This window comes from Vicugna pacos, chromosome 19 (assembly GCF_048564905.1).
Source record: "Vicugna pacos chromosome 19, VicPac4, whole genome shotgun sequence".
In the NCBI taxonomy this organism is placed as follows: Eukaryota; Metazoa; Chordata; class Mammalia; order Artiodactyla; family Camelidae; genus Vicugna; species Vicugna pacos.
The window spans coordinates 5,680,594-5,696,293 of NC_133005.1; the positions used below are offsets into that span (position 1 = coordinate 5,680,594).

General features: G+C 47.8%; 1 protein-coding gene across 11 annotated transcripts in view; it reads left to right on the top strand.

Moving 5' to 3' along the window:
- KIF16B (kinesin family member 16B) overlaps positions 1-15,700 on the top strand; it is a 257,261-nt gene that overhangs the window by 22,005 nt on the left and 219,556 nt on the right. For all 11 annotated transcript variants that reach the window (XM_072943787.1, XM_072943791.1, XM_072943788.1 and 8 more), the window contains exons 2-3: positions 8,934-9,003; positions 11,007-11,120. In XM_072943787.1, the coding sequence (XP_072799888.1) occupies positions 8,934-9,003; positions 11,007-11,120 (184 nt within the window). The remainder of the gene's footprint in view (positions 1-8,933; positions 9,004-11,006; positions 11,121-15,700) is intronic.

Sequence of the window (15,700 nt, forward strand, 5' to 3'; positions counted from 1 at the left end):
TGGAGCTCTCACCGCCACCCAGTCCAGCTGTTTTCTTCTGGAATGACCAAGTAACCATCAGCTGCAAGAGTGGAATCAATTTTCAAAATATTTGAATTAGCATAGAGTTGTTTTTTTCCTAGTAAACTTTCTCCTGCTGTCACATCTGAGAGCCGACATAATTCATCTCTTTCTCTGGTTGGCTATTTTATGTCTTTTCCTTTCTCCTCCTTCCTCCTCCCTCAGTATTGATCTATAACTCTCAGCCTGCTTACTCCAGGTGGTTCATTTGTAGCATCTTATGGTCTAGTTTCCAGACCTTTCAAATAAATTACTTATTTATATGAGTGGACCATAATTGACTTTTCGCTTGAGAAACCCAATTCACCAACGTGGCCAGGGAGAGACATCGTTTATTTTGCTCTATTATCAAATCGATGTTCAAATGATATTTTAGGATTATTTATTTTCCTCAATATGAGAAAAATGTCAAGATTTATTTCCCAAGTTTCTTAAACGTGAGAGGAAATTACCCCGTGCCCGGTGTTCCGCAGTTTTCCGCTGAAGGATCAGAGGACAAGGCACTGGTGCTGACTTGGGTGTCGCCTTTGTGCTTGGGGGACCCAGGATGTGGGTGAGGAGGCAGTTGGATTCTGGCTTCTCTGGGATCATTCTAGACCAACTGGAAAGATGGCCCCAGTAGGGGCCGAGGGCACGTGGGTGGGATGAGCTGGGCAGGAGTTTCTGAAGGTTCATGGAACAAGCCTCGCTCAGGCATCTGGGTGGGAGAGCCAGCACCCAGGATTGGGTGCGGTAGGGAGAGTGGCCTTAAGTGGGGGACGCACCTGGTGAAGAGTAGGCCGTGGGGGGAGCATTCATTTAATGCTGTAGTCAGTCTGTCACACTCAGCCACCTCACAGGTGAGGCCCTGCTGCAGAGCCCGGGGATGTCGACCCAGAAGGCAGAGTCCTTACTCCTGAGAGCTTCCCAGCCTTGGGGGTGAGACTAGTGGTGGGTCATCTAACTGTGGGGTGGGCAGAGGCTTAGCGACGGTGTGAAGTCGAGGCTGTGTGCAGGGCCAGCGGGGTGTTGGCCAGGGGAAGGGTAGGAGGGGCGGGTGTAGGGTGCCGCCACACGGCAGGGCCAGGTCAGATGGCCTTTGTGTCCTGCTGGGTGTGGGGCTTCACCGCGTGGCCTGGGAGGAGCCACGTGGCGCCTGGGGCGTTTGGAAGGAAGCCCTCTGACAGCAGAGTGCAGTGTGGGTGGGAGGGGACAAGGCTGGAGGCAAAGAGACCAAGGGGAGGTGGTGGTGGCCTGACCTGGGACGGTGGCGGTGCAGTGGGGACAGGTGGCCCAGGTTGGTAGCCCGATGCTAGATCAGATGGGACTGGGTAACTGACCGTTGGGTGGGAGGAGGAGGGGGTGTGACGTGGACCCCAATTCCCCTGCGGCAGTTAGAGGCCCTGGGCGTGGAGAGGAGGCCACCAGCAGAAGCTGGGCTCCAGTGGATGAGGGCGCTGAGCCGGGCAGGCCTACCCTCATCCTTTCTTCCATCTCTGAAGTACTTGGACAGTTGAGAGCCCTCCTGGAGTCTCTCGGGGATGATGAATGCACCAAAGGGTTCATGTCAGCGTTCAGTAACCCTGGCCGTCATAACTGCTCTGTGGGGGTTACACAGACTTGGCCAGAAGGATTTTTCAGGAGCCAGAGTGAGATCTGTTGTCTGTGGCTGACACTCTAGCTGGCGTCTTTGCATTTATAATACTAGACTTAGAGGTTATTCTCACAGTAAAGGTACATCTTTTTCTTAGGGTTTGAGTTTTTATGCTTAAGAGGGAAATGATCTAGGAACTTGTTATTTGTGGCATTTCCTTTCTGGAACAGACGGCTGCCATGTTAATCACGATGATCTGGGATTAGTTTTTAAAATGACCTCAAGCTTTTGGCAGCAGCTTTCCGTTGACGTTCGGAAGCCGTCTGGGTATAGAAAGGGCTCGAAGCTTGGCAAGGAGCTACAAGTGAGGGAGCCTGGATGTCACAACACTCAGATGACTCCTTGGACCTGATGATGTTAGACATTGCTCTCGGGCAGAAGCCACTGTGCAACTTAAGAGCAAAGAGCAGAGTGTCCGCTGGCTTAGGTGATAGCCAGGCCTGTCATGTGATTTTACAAGTAAGACTTAAAGGTCAAAGTACACAGTTAGTGAGTTTTCCAGGTTGCAGGGAGATGACTTGGCGGAGTCTGTTTCACGAGAGTAACTGTAAGACCAGCTGTGACCGTGTCGTGTTCGGAGGATATCAGAGCCAAGCTTCTCAACCTTCAGGCCCCCTGTTCTAGCAGGTTCTGTTCAGTGGGTCCACAATGGGGCTTGAGACCCCTCATTTCTAACGTGGCCCCAGACCTGCCGGTTCCTGGACTGCGCTTTGAACCACAAGGGTCTGAGCTGGGGTTCCTGCTTTTTGGAGCACAGAGCTTGTTGAGAAGCCAAGGAAAGCTCTGGGCCCTCAGAACAGTGAGCCTGCTGCACCCCCACCCCCTGCCCACTGCATCCCAGCATCTGCCATTTCAAGGTTGTGAACCTCTGGGAACCGCCTGAGCATCTTGGTTTTTGATTTCAGAAGTGGGTGCTCACGTTACATACCAGTCTTTCTGTCAGTATCTTTCCTGGTATTTTGATAGAGTGGACGTTAATTTAAACTAGCAAAGTGCTGTCATGGTTACCTGCAGGTTGGAACAAGTGATCGTGTGAAGGGCCCTTTAAACTCAGCTGCTCTGAAGCTCTGACGCTCCCAGCCTTAGAGTTACTTAACCTCCGGCTTCCAAGAATAGGGGTAGGTGCCCTGTGACCTGCATTCCTTCATGTTTTATAAGCAAGAATTGCAGGTGGTGTGAGCGCCTGTCGTGGTCACATCTAATCCTCCGAGATCCCTGGACAGTTTTGTGCTCCCAGCAGGTCCCTGTTGACAATACTAGTGGTTTTAAAGTGCAAGATCTCGACCCTGTAGGTTAGCGAGTGGTTGAGAAATGACCCACGTGGAGACGGGAGGGCCCGCAATGTGGCCGTCTGGGGTGTTAACAGCGCGGATCCCTGTGGCTCTCTTGCTGGGCAGAACGTCCCTTTGGTAGTTGAATGCTGTAGGAGAGGGGTCACCGTGTGAAGTATGTGTTTTCCACATGAACATGGGGAAGGACTCACTTTGGGGTCCGCAGTGTTGCTGCCCAGGACCTGGGGGGTTGAAGTGGGAGCTCCTTGCACGTAGGAGAGATTTCATTCGTCTTTAAGCCGTTGCTCTGTTCGCCCAGCTGTATGCTTCTTCCTCCTGGCTTGGAAACGTTCAACACAGCCCTGGGGGCCACTGGAGTTCTTGAATGGTGTTTGCTACAATGTGCTCTTGGGGCTTAATTGTTCTGGCTGGTATTTATTTTGTTTCTGTTCATCCTGAGGTGGCCAGGGTGCTCCCCTACCTGGCTCCAACCCTCCCACCCCGCCTCCTCACCCCCTCCAGGACATTTATTTATTTATTTATTTATTTATTTATTATTATTATTATTATTTTTAATGGAGGTACCAGGGATTGAATCCAGGACTTCGTGTATGCTAAGGATGTTTCCTGCCACTGAGCTATTTCCCTTCCCCCAACCCGAGGATTATTTTTAAATAAATCCCAGACATCATATCATTTCATTTGTAAATATTTCAGTGTCTCTTTAAAAGGTTAGGAACTTTTAAAATCATCATGCTACCGTTATCACACCTAAAATAGTAGTAATTCCTTAATGTCATCAAACATCTAGTCAGTGTTAGCGTTTCCCTACATATCTTAACAATTTCTAAAGATGCTTTTCGGTTGATATGTCTCTGAAGTCTTTCTTAATCTGTAGGTTCCGCTCCCATCTTTGTATTTCCCGCTGTGTGGTGTCGGTGCTGTGTAAGCTGGGTCACTTCCCTGCCGTCCTTCCCAGAGGCTGGGTTTTGCTGATTGCCCCCCGGCACTGTTTGACGCTTTCCCCTGCCCGCTGTGGTGTTCACTGGTGCACTGCCTTGTCGTCAGATCCAGGTCAGAGTCAGGCCTTTTAGGTGGGGAAGGGGCAAGAATTCTGGGGCAGTGGTGTTGGTTTGGTCCTTTATTTCAGATGCGCAGCTTGTCTGGTTGTCGGAGAGTCGGCAGCCACTGATGGTCACTCCCTAGGGCCGTTAATTAACCTGCTGCGAAGTGATGCTTCTCCAGTCCTCTCCTTCCCCTTCCCTGTGTGAGCTAGCATGCCTCTAGAAGGGAAACTTGCCCAAGTAGCTATTTGGTTACCCTGGAGTGCAGGTCGTTTAGGAAATGCAGGGTAAATGCTTGATTCTTTCCCTTTATTTACTAGTTTCCAAAATAATGTGGTAATTTATTTGATTCTCCAAAGGGGGACATTCTGTTTTTATTTTTAAATTATGAGTCCATAAGTTTATGCATATTTTATGTTTCTGTCTGTCGAAGTTATTATTCTTTTTGCTGCTCAACTTGGGCCCATGGGAACTTCTTGAGGTCGCCTCCTGCATCCTCTTGACAAAGCCCTTGTATCAGTTATCTTACTGTGTGACAAATCACCCTGGAACTTAAGGTCTGGAAGCAACATTTATTATCTCACACTTTCTGGGAGGCGGACGTCTGGGTGGAGGGTACCCGGGTCCCTCTACCCGGGGTCTCTCTCAAGGCAGCAGTCCAGATGCCCTCCAGCATGGTTGGGGGTGGGGGTCTTCCAAGCTGACCCTGCTGGTTGCTGATGGACTTGGTCCCCTGCTCTGTGGGTCTGTCCAGATCATCACTTTGGGGTGTGTTGGTCATTGGAAGCGAGTCCCTGGGTCCAGGCCCCTCTCCAGGGCTGAGCATCACCAGGGCACAGATACCTGGAGGCAGAGGTCATTGGGAGCAGTTTCGGAAGTTGCTGAGACAACCTAGTAACGTCTGACATGCGGCGTTCCCGCCTTCGTACGCGAGCAGCCCCTCTTTTACTATCCTTCACTATGCTTCACACATACCGCATTTTTTACAGATTGAAGGTTTATGGCAACCCTGTTTCGAGCAAGACCGTCGACATAATTTTTCCAACAGCATCTGCTCACTTCATGTCTCTGGGTCATGTTTTGATAATTCTCACAATATTTCAAACTTTTATTGTATTTGTCATGGTGATCCGTGATCAGTCGTCTTTGATATTTCTGCTGTAATTGTTTTCAGTGCCATGAACTGTGCACAAACAAGACGGCGAACTTAATGAATAAATGCTGTATGTGTTCTGACTGCTCCAGAGACTGGCTGTTCCCCTGTCTCTCCCTCTTCTCGGGCCTCCCTGGTCCCTGACACAGCAATAGTGAAATTAGGCCTAATAACCTCTAAAAGGCCTCTAGGTGATTGAGCAATAGGGAGAGTCTCATGTCTCTCACTTTAAGTCAAAAGCTAGACATAAGTAAGCCTAGTGAGGAAGGTGTGTTGAAAGCTGAGACAGGCCAAAAATTAGGTCTCCTGTGCCAGACAGTGAGCCACGCTGTGAATGCAGGGGAAAGTTCTTGAAGGACAGTAAAAGTGATGCTCCAGTGAACACATGACTAAGAAAACAAAACAGGCTTGTGGCTGACATGGAGAAAGTCCGAGTGGTCTGGACAGATCACACCAGCCAGAGCATTCTCTTAAGCTAAAGCCTCATCCAGAGTCAGGCCATAACTTTCTTCAATTCCGTGAAGGCTGAGAGAGGTGAGGAAGCTGCAGAAGAAGAGTTTCAAGCTGGCAAAGATTCGTTCATGAAGTTCATGAAGGAACGAAGCCGTCTCCTTGACATCAGCGCACAAAGTGAAGCAGAAGTGCTGATGCAGAAGCTGCGGCACGTTCTCCAGAAGATCTGCTTAAGATGATGAATGAAGGTGGCTACACGGAACAAGACTGTCAGTGCGGACGAAACAGCCTTCTGTTGGAAGAAGATGCCATCCAGGACTTTCATAGCTGGAGAGGAGAAGTCAGTGCCTTCAGAGCTGCAAAAGACATGCTGACTCTCTTGTTAGGGGCTGATGCAGATGGTGACTTAAAGCTGTAGCCAGAGCTCATTTGTCATTCCGGAAATCCCAGGGCCCTTAAGAGTGATGCTCACCCACTGTGCCTGCGCTCTCTAGATGGAGCAACAAAGCCTGGATGACAGCACATCTGTTTTTAACATGTTACTGAGTATTTTAAGCCCGCTGTTGAGACCTACTGCTCAGAAAAAAAAAGATTCCTTTCAAAATATTACTGCTCATTAACAGCACACCTGGTCGCCCAGGAGCTCTGATGGAGATGGACGAGGAGGTGAATGCTGTTTCCATGCGGCTAGCACAGCATCCGCTCTGCAGCCCATGGGCTGAGGAGTCATTTCAACTTTCAAATCTTATTATTTAGGAAATACATTTTGTGAGGCCGTAGTTGCTATAGACAGTGATTCCTCTGATGGATCTGGGCAAAGTAAACTGAAAACCTTCTGGAAGGGAGTCAGCATTCTAGATGCCAGTAAGAACATTCATGATTCAGGGGAAGAGGTCAAAATGCCAACATTAGCAGGTATTTGGAAGAAGTTGACTCCAACCCTCATGGATGACTTTGAGGGTTTCATGACTTCAGTGGAGGAAGTCCCTGCAGATGTGGTAGAAACAGCAAGAGAACTAGAATCAGATGTGGAGCCTGAAGATGTGACTGAATTGCTACAATCTCATGATAAAACTTTAATGGAGGAGAAGGTGCTTCTTCTGGACGAGCAAAGAAAGTGGTTGCTTGAGATAGAATCGACTCCTGGTGGAGATGCTGTGAAGATCGTTGAAATGACTTAATTGACATAGCAGCAGCAGACTTTGAGAGGATTGACTCCAATTTTGAGTCTGTGGTTTAAATGCTATCAAACAGCATCTCTTGCTACAGAGAAATTGTTCATAGAAGGAAGAGTCAATGGATGAGGGAGAGTTACTTGTTATATTAAGAAGTAGCCACAGCCACCCCGGTCAACAGCCGTCAACACTGAGGCAGACAACGGTTAGCACTTTTTAGCAATAAAGTATTCTTTAATTAAGGCATGTACTTTGTTGTTTTAGACATAATGCTGTTGCACACTTTAAACATAACTTTTATATGCTCTGGGAAACAAAAAATTCCTGTGACTCAGTGTGTTGTGTTTTGATAGTCACTTTATTGCAGTGGTCTGGAACCCAGCCCACAGTATCTCCAAGGTCTGCCCGTATTTGGATTGAGTCTTTCTCCAAAGAGCCATGGCTTACTTTAGTGGAAAATGGTATTCAGATACTATAATTTAGGCTTAAGATTCTAGGCCTTTACAGAGGACAAAGCTAGGGAGTACTTTTTTTCAATTTCAGATTAAGTCCATGTTAGTCTTTCCCATCTGATTCAGGACTACGGAGTTTTTACCTAGCCTCATCAATCTGTCTTAAAAAAATTCAGCTGAGTAAATATGAAAACCTGATTGGCTTTATTCAGTGATTCATGCATCGGGCAGCATCCCATCTGGCAGGTAGAAAGGCCCTCCTAGGAGCTACACAAGATGGAAGCCTTTGATCGGCAGAAGGAGGGTGTGACCGGGAAGTTAAAAAATGGGTTATTTCAGGCAAAGTCAACTTCCCTTGGGGAAGACTGGGATCTCACCAGGTAAGTTACCTTATTAGTGTCGACCAGGAAATTCCAGACTGTTTGGTTTAGGACTCTGCTCCTGGGAGAGGCTGAAACTGCATTAAGTCAGGTATTGTCTTGGTGGGACTTAGCATCAGTGACTCCATTTTGACCCCATAGTTTCTTTTTAACAAATCTAATGTTTCTATCTCCTTTCTACCAAAAACTTTGATTCTCAGTGGCAGCAACATAATTACTCATGTATTATTCCACACTTCATAAACAGAAATCCCAGAATAACCACAATTGTTTTATCATTAAAAATACGATTCCTGAAAGAGCTTTAAGATTTCTTTGTAGTTCTTTCTCTCCTTGGATTAGATTCCTCCAGACAGTTGTCATTGAGACCCTTTCTCACCATGTGGCACATGGTTAAGTTCATTTGCTTCAACTTTCTTTTGTGTTTTAGGTTATTTTAAAATACTGTTTTATTTTTGTGTGAATTATTTTTATGTTCAAAAGATGACCTAGAGATCAAGGTATTTTTGTGGAAATCTAGCTTCTTTCCCTGTGTCTTCCACTTCATCTTCTTTCTCCATGGGTAACCTTTTGAAAAATAAATGGGATGTCCTTTTCATCTTTAACTATAAGTGGTGGCATTCTGTGTGTACTTTTCTACACCTCGCATTTTCCACTTAACATCTCCTGGCCTCCATCCACACTGGTATATAACACAGAGACCTTCCTCCTTCCTTTTCCAGTGATATCACGCTCCATTGCATGGGTGTATGCTCATTTCCCCCAGAGAACTGCACTTTTTAGGAGTTCTCTTAATTTCCTATTCTGATGTTTTCTAGGAATTACAGTTTCTGAATGAATGTAGAGACAAGGTTGAGGGCAGGGAACAGTGTCCAGGCTGCCTCTAGAAGTAGCACCTGGTTGTGACCACTCACTTCACTTTTCTTCTTAGTTCTCATCCTGGATGAAGGGATAAGGTGTCGTTTTTTTTTGGACCAGCTCCGTGGGGCTGCCATTTTCCTGAGTCACACAGCCGTCCATGTTTTCTGTCTTTTCACTTACACTTCTTTTGGCTTCCAGGTAGAAATTCTTCCAGGTTTCGACAACACAGTATTTTCAGTCCTAAGTTTTTGATGGTGGCATCTGTTTTGTGTGTCTTCATATTCCTGTTAGTGAGTATTTGGGGGGAGTGTCAGAGGTTGTGCTTCATATGCCATTTACAAACAAACCGCCATATGTAACAAGTAAATACAATAAACAATTTAAAAACATTCTTTTCTCTTCTAACCAACACTGAATTATTTGTGTTGCAGGGAAAAGGACTTGGAAGCCAAATTCATTATTCAAATGGAGAAAAGCAAAACAACAATCACAAACTTAAAGGCAAGTAGCGACCTGACCTTGGCTCCAGTTCCATAAGTTCCGTGTTTGTTTCAGCACCAGATGGTTTGTGGGTAAATAGACACACCTACTGTTTCCATTCTCCTCCCTTCTCAGTTCAGTTCACCACGTCAGCTTGCACTTGGCCTGGGCTCAGTCGTGATGCCAAAGGGTTGATGCTGTTTCCTCTCTCGTCCCTGGTTTCATTGATTTGGGAAACAGGTCTGAGCTGGAGCTCTGGGATGTGAGCGTATGGGTTTACTCCTACCCAGACAGTTCTATGTGGACCCCTAGCCTGGCCACTGGCTCACGGTAGATCATTAAATATGCTTTGGCCCCAGATCTGTTTTCATTTTTAATACAGATAATTAATTCTATAAGCTTTGCAAGAGGAGCTGGTATTATTCTTCAAAAACCAGGAGATGAAAAATTAAAAAACAAACAAACAAACAGCATTTTCTAAGATGGCGAGTTCTTCTTTTTGTACTTAAAATATCCTGGTTTTTCCTTTGGTCTGAACTTGCAAAGGACCCTGAGTACTTTCTACTTAGGGGAAAAAGAGGAGTGAGAAATCTGTAATAAAGGAATCTGTACTTTGTGGAGTCAACCCCGCTCTCCGTCCGTGTTTGTTGTCAGCTCACAGATTTGGGTTTCAGAGGCCTTCTGGCCCCCGGCCAAGTGTAGATCAGCCTCTGCTTGGATTTCTGTTACTTCGTGCTTCAAGGGACCAGGCACTTTGAGATCCAGTTTAAAGTTGTGCAACTTGATCTCCAGGGGTGGACTCTGGGGAATGTGCCCATCTCCTGACCGGGCTGTGCTCTGGGTGCTTGGAGAGGCCGCCTCTGGGGCTCTGGTGGCCCTTGGTCTGAGGCGTTCTCCAGGGGAATGTCTTGCTTTCTCCTCTGACCCCAGACCCCCTTCCAGCTCCACCTGGCCCACACCCAGCTTTCCCTCCTCCGACCTCCTGCATCTTCTCACGCTGCTGCCGGTCAGCCCTCGTCCGTTCTCTGCTGTCAGTCACCTTTGCTCTGCTTCGTGTATCTCTGTGTGCTCACGGTGCTGTGGTAGAGGTCTAATCATTCAAAAACTGTATTTACTGAAACTGAGCAAGGAGTGCCCTGGCCTTGGATGAGTCTCCTTTCTTTGTGTGTTATGGAATCTGTTTTCTTTGATCACTCTGTTGCTTTTTGAGTTGTACAAACATTTCCTTGTCTGTTATAACCATAATAGAGCCCTGGATTTTTAACATTTTAATAATAAGAACCTTAAAAATTTTTCTTTATAGTACCTGCATATGTTAGAAAATATGATGATTAATTATATTCAGCATATGTCCAGGGAACTGTGCCAGGCTTTGGTGGCATATGAAGATTTCTAAACATGGTTCTGGTTCAGTTTAGGTATCTACAAGGTAGGCAAGATGTATGCAGACAAATGCAATAAATTCATATTATGCTGTGTCCTGGGAGGGTCTAGTCTCTCAGAGGGGGAGAAATTACTTCTGGATGGAGTGCCCAAGGGAAGGTTCGTGGATGAGGAAGCCTCTGACCTGGAGTTTCTAGTGGGGCCACTGCTAGTCACGTCGTGATCTATGTGAATAGCACCTCTGGAATTGTGTAGACGCCAGCTCTGGTGGTTTTGGGTGGAGGGGACAGTTAAAAGCAATGAAGCCAGAAAAAAAAAAAAAAAAACAGAGTCTGGCTGGAGTGTCAGGTTCACATCAGGTAATCATGATAAAAGGTCCAGAGAAGTAGCCTTGGGTAGAGAGCCTGAGCTACTGGGAGAAGCTCATGTTTGCTTGTTTGTTTGTTTCTCATTCATTCATTCATTCATTCAGGAAGTGGTCAGGAGGAGTGAAATGAATTTGAGTCAGGGTGTAAATAATGGGAAATGGTGATTATTGTATATTTTTTTATGAAGTTTTTTTTCTCTTGAATTGGATGGGTTGCTTGTCAGCCGACAGGGCTCTTTATGTTGTTATTACCCCCTCGATCATCTCTCTCCAGATACCGGAAGGAGGGACCGGGGACTCAGGAAGAGAAAGGACCAAGACCTTCACCTATGACTTCTCTTTTTATTCTGCTGATCCTAAAAGTCCAGATTACGTTTCACAAGAAATGGTATGATATTTTCAAATACTCTATTTTGGTTTGTTATCGTGCCAAGAAAAAACATCCTTATCCTAAAATGCTTTAAAGCATATTGCTAGTTTTTTTTTCTGAATATGACTTATATAAAATTAGCCTTTGCTAACTCAGCTTTTTGGTTGTTACATAGCATCATTTATCTTCAGCCTGAGAGGGTTTGATTTTTTTTTTCCCACTTCTGAGCATGATCATAATTTTTATTTCAAAACTCGGCCATGACCACTGTTTTAAAGGAGCTCTGCAAATGAAGCCCTTTTGGGGGACGTTGGCAGGTGTGCCTGATTTTACTGCGCTTTGCTTTGCTGTGCTTTGTAGATACTGCATTTTTTGCAAATTGAAGGTTGTGGCCAAGCGAGTCTATTGGTACCATTTTCCAACAGCGTTTGCTTCACTTCATGTCTCTGTCACATTTTGGTAATTCTCACAGTATTTCAAACTTTTTCATTATTATTATATTTGTTGTGGTCTGTGATCATGTTACCCATGTTCATGTTATTACTGCAAAAAGATTACGACTTGTTAAAGGCACAGATGATGGTTAGGATTTTTTAACAAGAAAGTATTTTTAAATTAAGGTAGGTCTATTATTTTTTTAGACATAATGCTACTATACACTTAGTAGACTACAGTATAGTATAAACGTAACTTTTATGTGGACTGAGAGACAAAACATTCGTGTGACTCACTTCACTGCGATTCTCGCTTTATTGCGGTGATCTGCAACTGGACCCTCAGTATCTCTGACATCTGCCTGGGATAAGCCACTTGGCCTTGAGTCCTGCTGCCATACCGAGCTTTAGGAGGTAGACTTCAAACCCAAGTCACATTTCCCCTGCTTGGGTGAGTTATCATAGGTTCTAGAAAGAACATTTGGTTCCTAATCTTCCCAGAACTAGAATGAAGCTGGAATTTGTCCAGAAAACCTGTGCTGTAGGCGTCTGTGATCTAAGTGTAGACATGACCTGAGCAGATGAGAACTGACCCAAAGATGCTCCAGGAGACCATCACATGCCCCTGTGTCACGTGACCAGAGGGACAGGTGTATTCCCCTGGGTGGGACAAGGAGGGTGTTAGAGTAGAGTGGGGTTATGGGGATGCGCAGGTGTGGGGTGGGGGGAAGAACGTGGCGTCTCAGCTGGGCTTCTTCCTGCCTTCTTAACAGTTTCTTTGGAAATATTGCTTCAGGTTTCCAGGTGGTAAAATGAGATGACAGTTCCTGCCCCGCCTGCCCTGGGTTGTAAGCCAGGCGATGGCGTCTTGAAGTGGTATCATTGTCTAGTTTGTTGTCCATCTACCAGAATCATCAGCATTGCCAGGGAAAGTGGCAGGAGTGCAGAACTTCAGGAACCATTCCAGACCTACTGAATCAAAGTGCTTTTCTTTTTGGCAAAATCCCCAGGTGACCTGCACACTCCTTAACATCTGAGAACCATAGCTGGCTAAAAAGTGGTTTGTGGAGGAGAGTGGCTCTTGGAGGAGATGTAAATGTTGGCCTCAAGATACGCTGTGAACATAGGAAAGTTGTTCCAAGGAGAGGACCGGAGTGATTGTGTCGGAAGCTGCTGACTCAGTGTCAGGGAGACCTGGAAAGGACCGGCAGCAGGACTGGGGCCATGGGAGAGACCTGCTGTGGACAAAGGGCCGGGAGAGGAAGGGTGAACTCTTGTGGCTTGAGTTTGTGTCCGAGTCAGAAACGCTGCTTGGTGCTCATGTTTGCTGACGCGTTGAATCCTCATGAGAGCCAAATGAGGCCAACCTTAGCTCCATTTTTCTTTGTGGAAGAGACTTAGTGAGCTTAAATAATTTGCTCGAGTCCATTGATCTAATTGGCTGAATAGTAGCAGAGTTCAGATCGTGGGGCTGACGTATAGGGCGGTGGAGAAGCCACTGGAGGGTCTTCAGGATGAGAAAGAGAAGAGAGGTGTGTCCTTAGTGGTGGATACGTCTAGGGGCCCGCTGCATGAATAAGTGGGTGAGCGAGTGAGTGAGGTTGACTTTGGTGCTGAGGTAACTGGATTAATCCACGCTGGTGGCTAGGAGTCTGGTGAGGACTGGAGAGAATGTCACAGCCGTTAGAATCCAGATTTTGGCTTTAACAGAGGAATGGGAATGAAGTGGCTGGTACGAGCGAGTTTGAGGGAAAAGCTAGTTTGTGGCAGTCCTCAGAGCGTCTCCACCAGAGGACGGATGAGGCCGTCAAGGTCTCCAGTTCTAACTTACCCAGCGAGTGGCGGGGTTTTCCCTCGTTTAACCCAGATGTGAGGCCTTTGGGGACGAGGGTGGTGCTGAGGGAAAGCGCAGGGACCAGGGGCGGGAGGGGAGCGGCGGGAGCCTGGCTCCCCTGGGGTGCTCACCGAGGGCTCCTCTGCGGCGGCGGGTGGTGAATTTATGGGAGCAGCTGGGTTTCCTGGGTTCAAGGAGAGTCAAGGTCAGGGGAGCAGCAGCACGGTTAGTTGTTTTGCAGGTTACAAATGCATGCCCAGAGTTTAAAAAGTTTGAGGTTGTGAGGAGTGTTCACCTGGGGAGGAGGCACCCCACTTCCACTGTGTGGGCTTCAGATGTTTTGTGTTCTTTGGCTCTGGGACGATCTCAGCGGATCAGTACACTCAGTTCAAAAGTAAAAAAGCCTTGAGATACGTTAGTAAACACTGAACCACATGTTACTAACACCAGCAGAGACACAGGAAAAGACCTAGTTTTTCAGCCCTCCTAAAGAGAGGGTCCTCTTCCTCAGCCCCGACTTTCATCGCTGGTGTCGTAGCTACTCACGTGGCTGGGTCCAGCCCAGGACCCGGGCTGACAGCTTGCTCAGGGGAAGCTGCGGGCTACTAAGCGTGATGTGGCCCTTGTCTTTTCTTCTCTTTTTTTGTAAACTTTTAAACATAAAGGAATCTTGAGAAGACATATCATGCTCATTACTATAGTTCAAATCAAGTTTCTTTAATGTTAAACAAATTCCAAGTAAGATGACCATTCATATTGCTCCCTTCCAGGTTAATTTTAGATGTAGGAAAAAAAATTAGTGAGCAGTTTAATTCCATAGTCATGTAAATTAAAGACCATTAGGTAAGGTCTCATTTTCTTAATGGTTCTTCAAACTCCGAAGGGAGGCTTTGATCTCACTCAGCCTGTTCCTTGATTCATCCCCGAGAAGCTTGAAACCTAAAATCCCCCAGTTGAGGAGTTGGATGGGACAGTCTTCTGTTTGAACGGTGCCCTCTTGTGGGCAGTTTCACCAGAGTGAGGCCCCGAGATGCCTCCCTTTACTCTGGAAGTCATCCTGCCAGTCGCTCAGAGGAGCCCAGGGTGGAGGTGGAGGTGGAGGGGATACCCTGGCGGCGGAGGAGCTCAGCGGGGCTTGAGGCCCGTGGGGCAGGGCAGGACGCCTGTCTCATCCCCACCCTGGTTTGCTAGATGATGGGGAATCAGTCCTCTGTGGGTGCTGCCCTGGGGCGGCCTCTTCCTCGCTGGGAGCCCTGGAGAGGCGGGCAGCATCCTGCTGCTTTTCTGGGTCCCAGACAACTTAAACCTGAGACTGAGCCAGGTTGGTGTCGAGAATATGGGAAGAGAGGACTCAGCGATGAGGCCGTTAGAAGCATAGGCTTAGGGGTCAGATAGGCCGGGTGCACATGCCAACTCTGCCCCTCACTGCACGCTCGGTGAGCCGGCTCTCCTCCTGGAAAACAGATCTAGCGACGTTGCCCCCCCCACCTCCCCCCCCCCCGCAGTGTTTCTGCAAGGACAGAGGACACGACGGACACAGTTTGGCAACTCTTGTAGTTAAGAGTTGACTGAGTCAGCAGAATTTGAGACTGAGATCAGAGAATATCAGCTCCTGAAGCTGAAATGGGTGTGAATTGACTCAGACGGCTGAAGTAAGGCAGTGGCCGTCTGTGGAAGGGGCTCAGTTGCCGTGATCGTATGTGACTCTTTGACGAGACCGAGGACACTGAGTCTAAACAAGGTGGTGGGAGGATGCTGCCTGAAGAGAGCGGAGTCCTTTTATCTCGTCTTGGGTGACAGGCGTGTTGGCGGCAGGGCTGCTGATGTGGAGGAGGGCGCATGCTGGCCAGTGATCCTCAGCCCTGTCTGGGCGGGGCGGGGGTGGGGGTGACCCAGCCCGAGGGCCCCCCTCCCCACGGGAGGTGGTGCTCACCCGGCACCACTCACAGGGACTGAACCCTCCTGGGGCTCGATGGGGCCCCACTGTGGACGGCGGTGACCACACACCGTTCTCTGGCTCTTCCTGGGAGCTCGGTCGCGCTCCTTCCCTCCGGTATCTCTCCAGCTGCCGACGTGCTTTGTCTTCGAAGCGGGGACGTGTTCCGGGTGCCCTTCGTGTGCTGGTCCGAGAGGGCAGGAGGCAATGTGAATGTTTGTGGGGGTTTGGAAGGTCTCATTTCCATCCATCGTGGGGGTCAGGCATTCGTCCTTCATTCCCTCCGTCCCCCGAGGTGCCCCACTGCAGTTGTGTGGGGCAGTGGACAGGACTCCGGCCTCTGCAGGTGCCAGCCGGGCCCCACACAGGTAGCCTTCCTGCCCTCCCCCTCCCG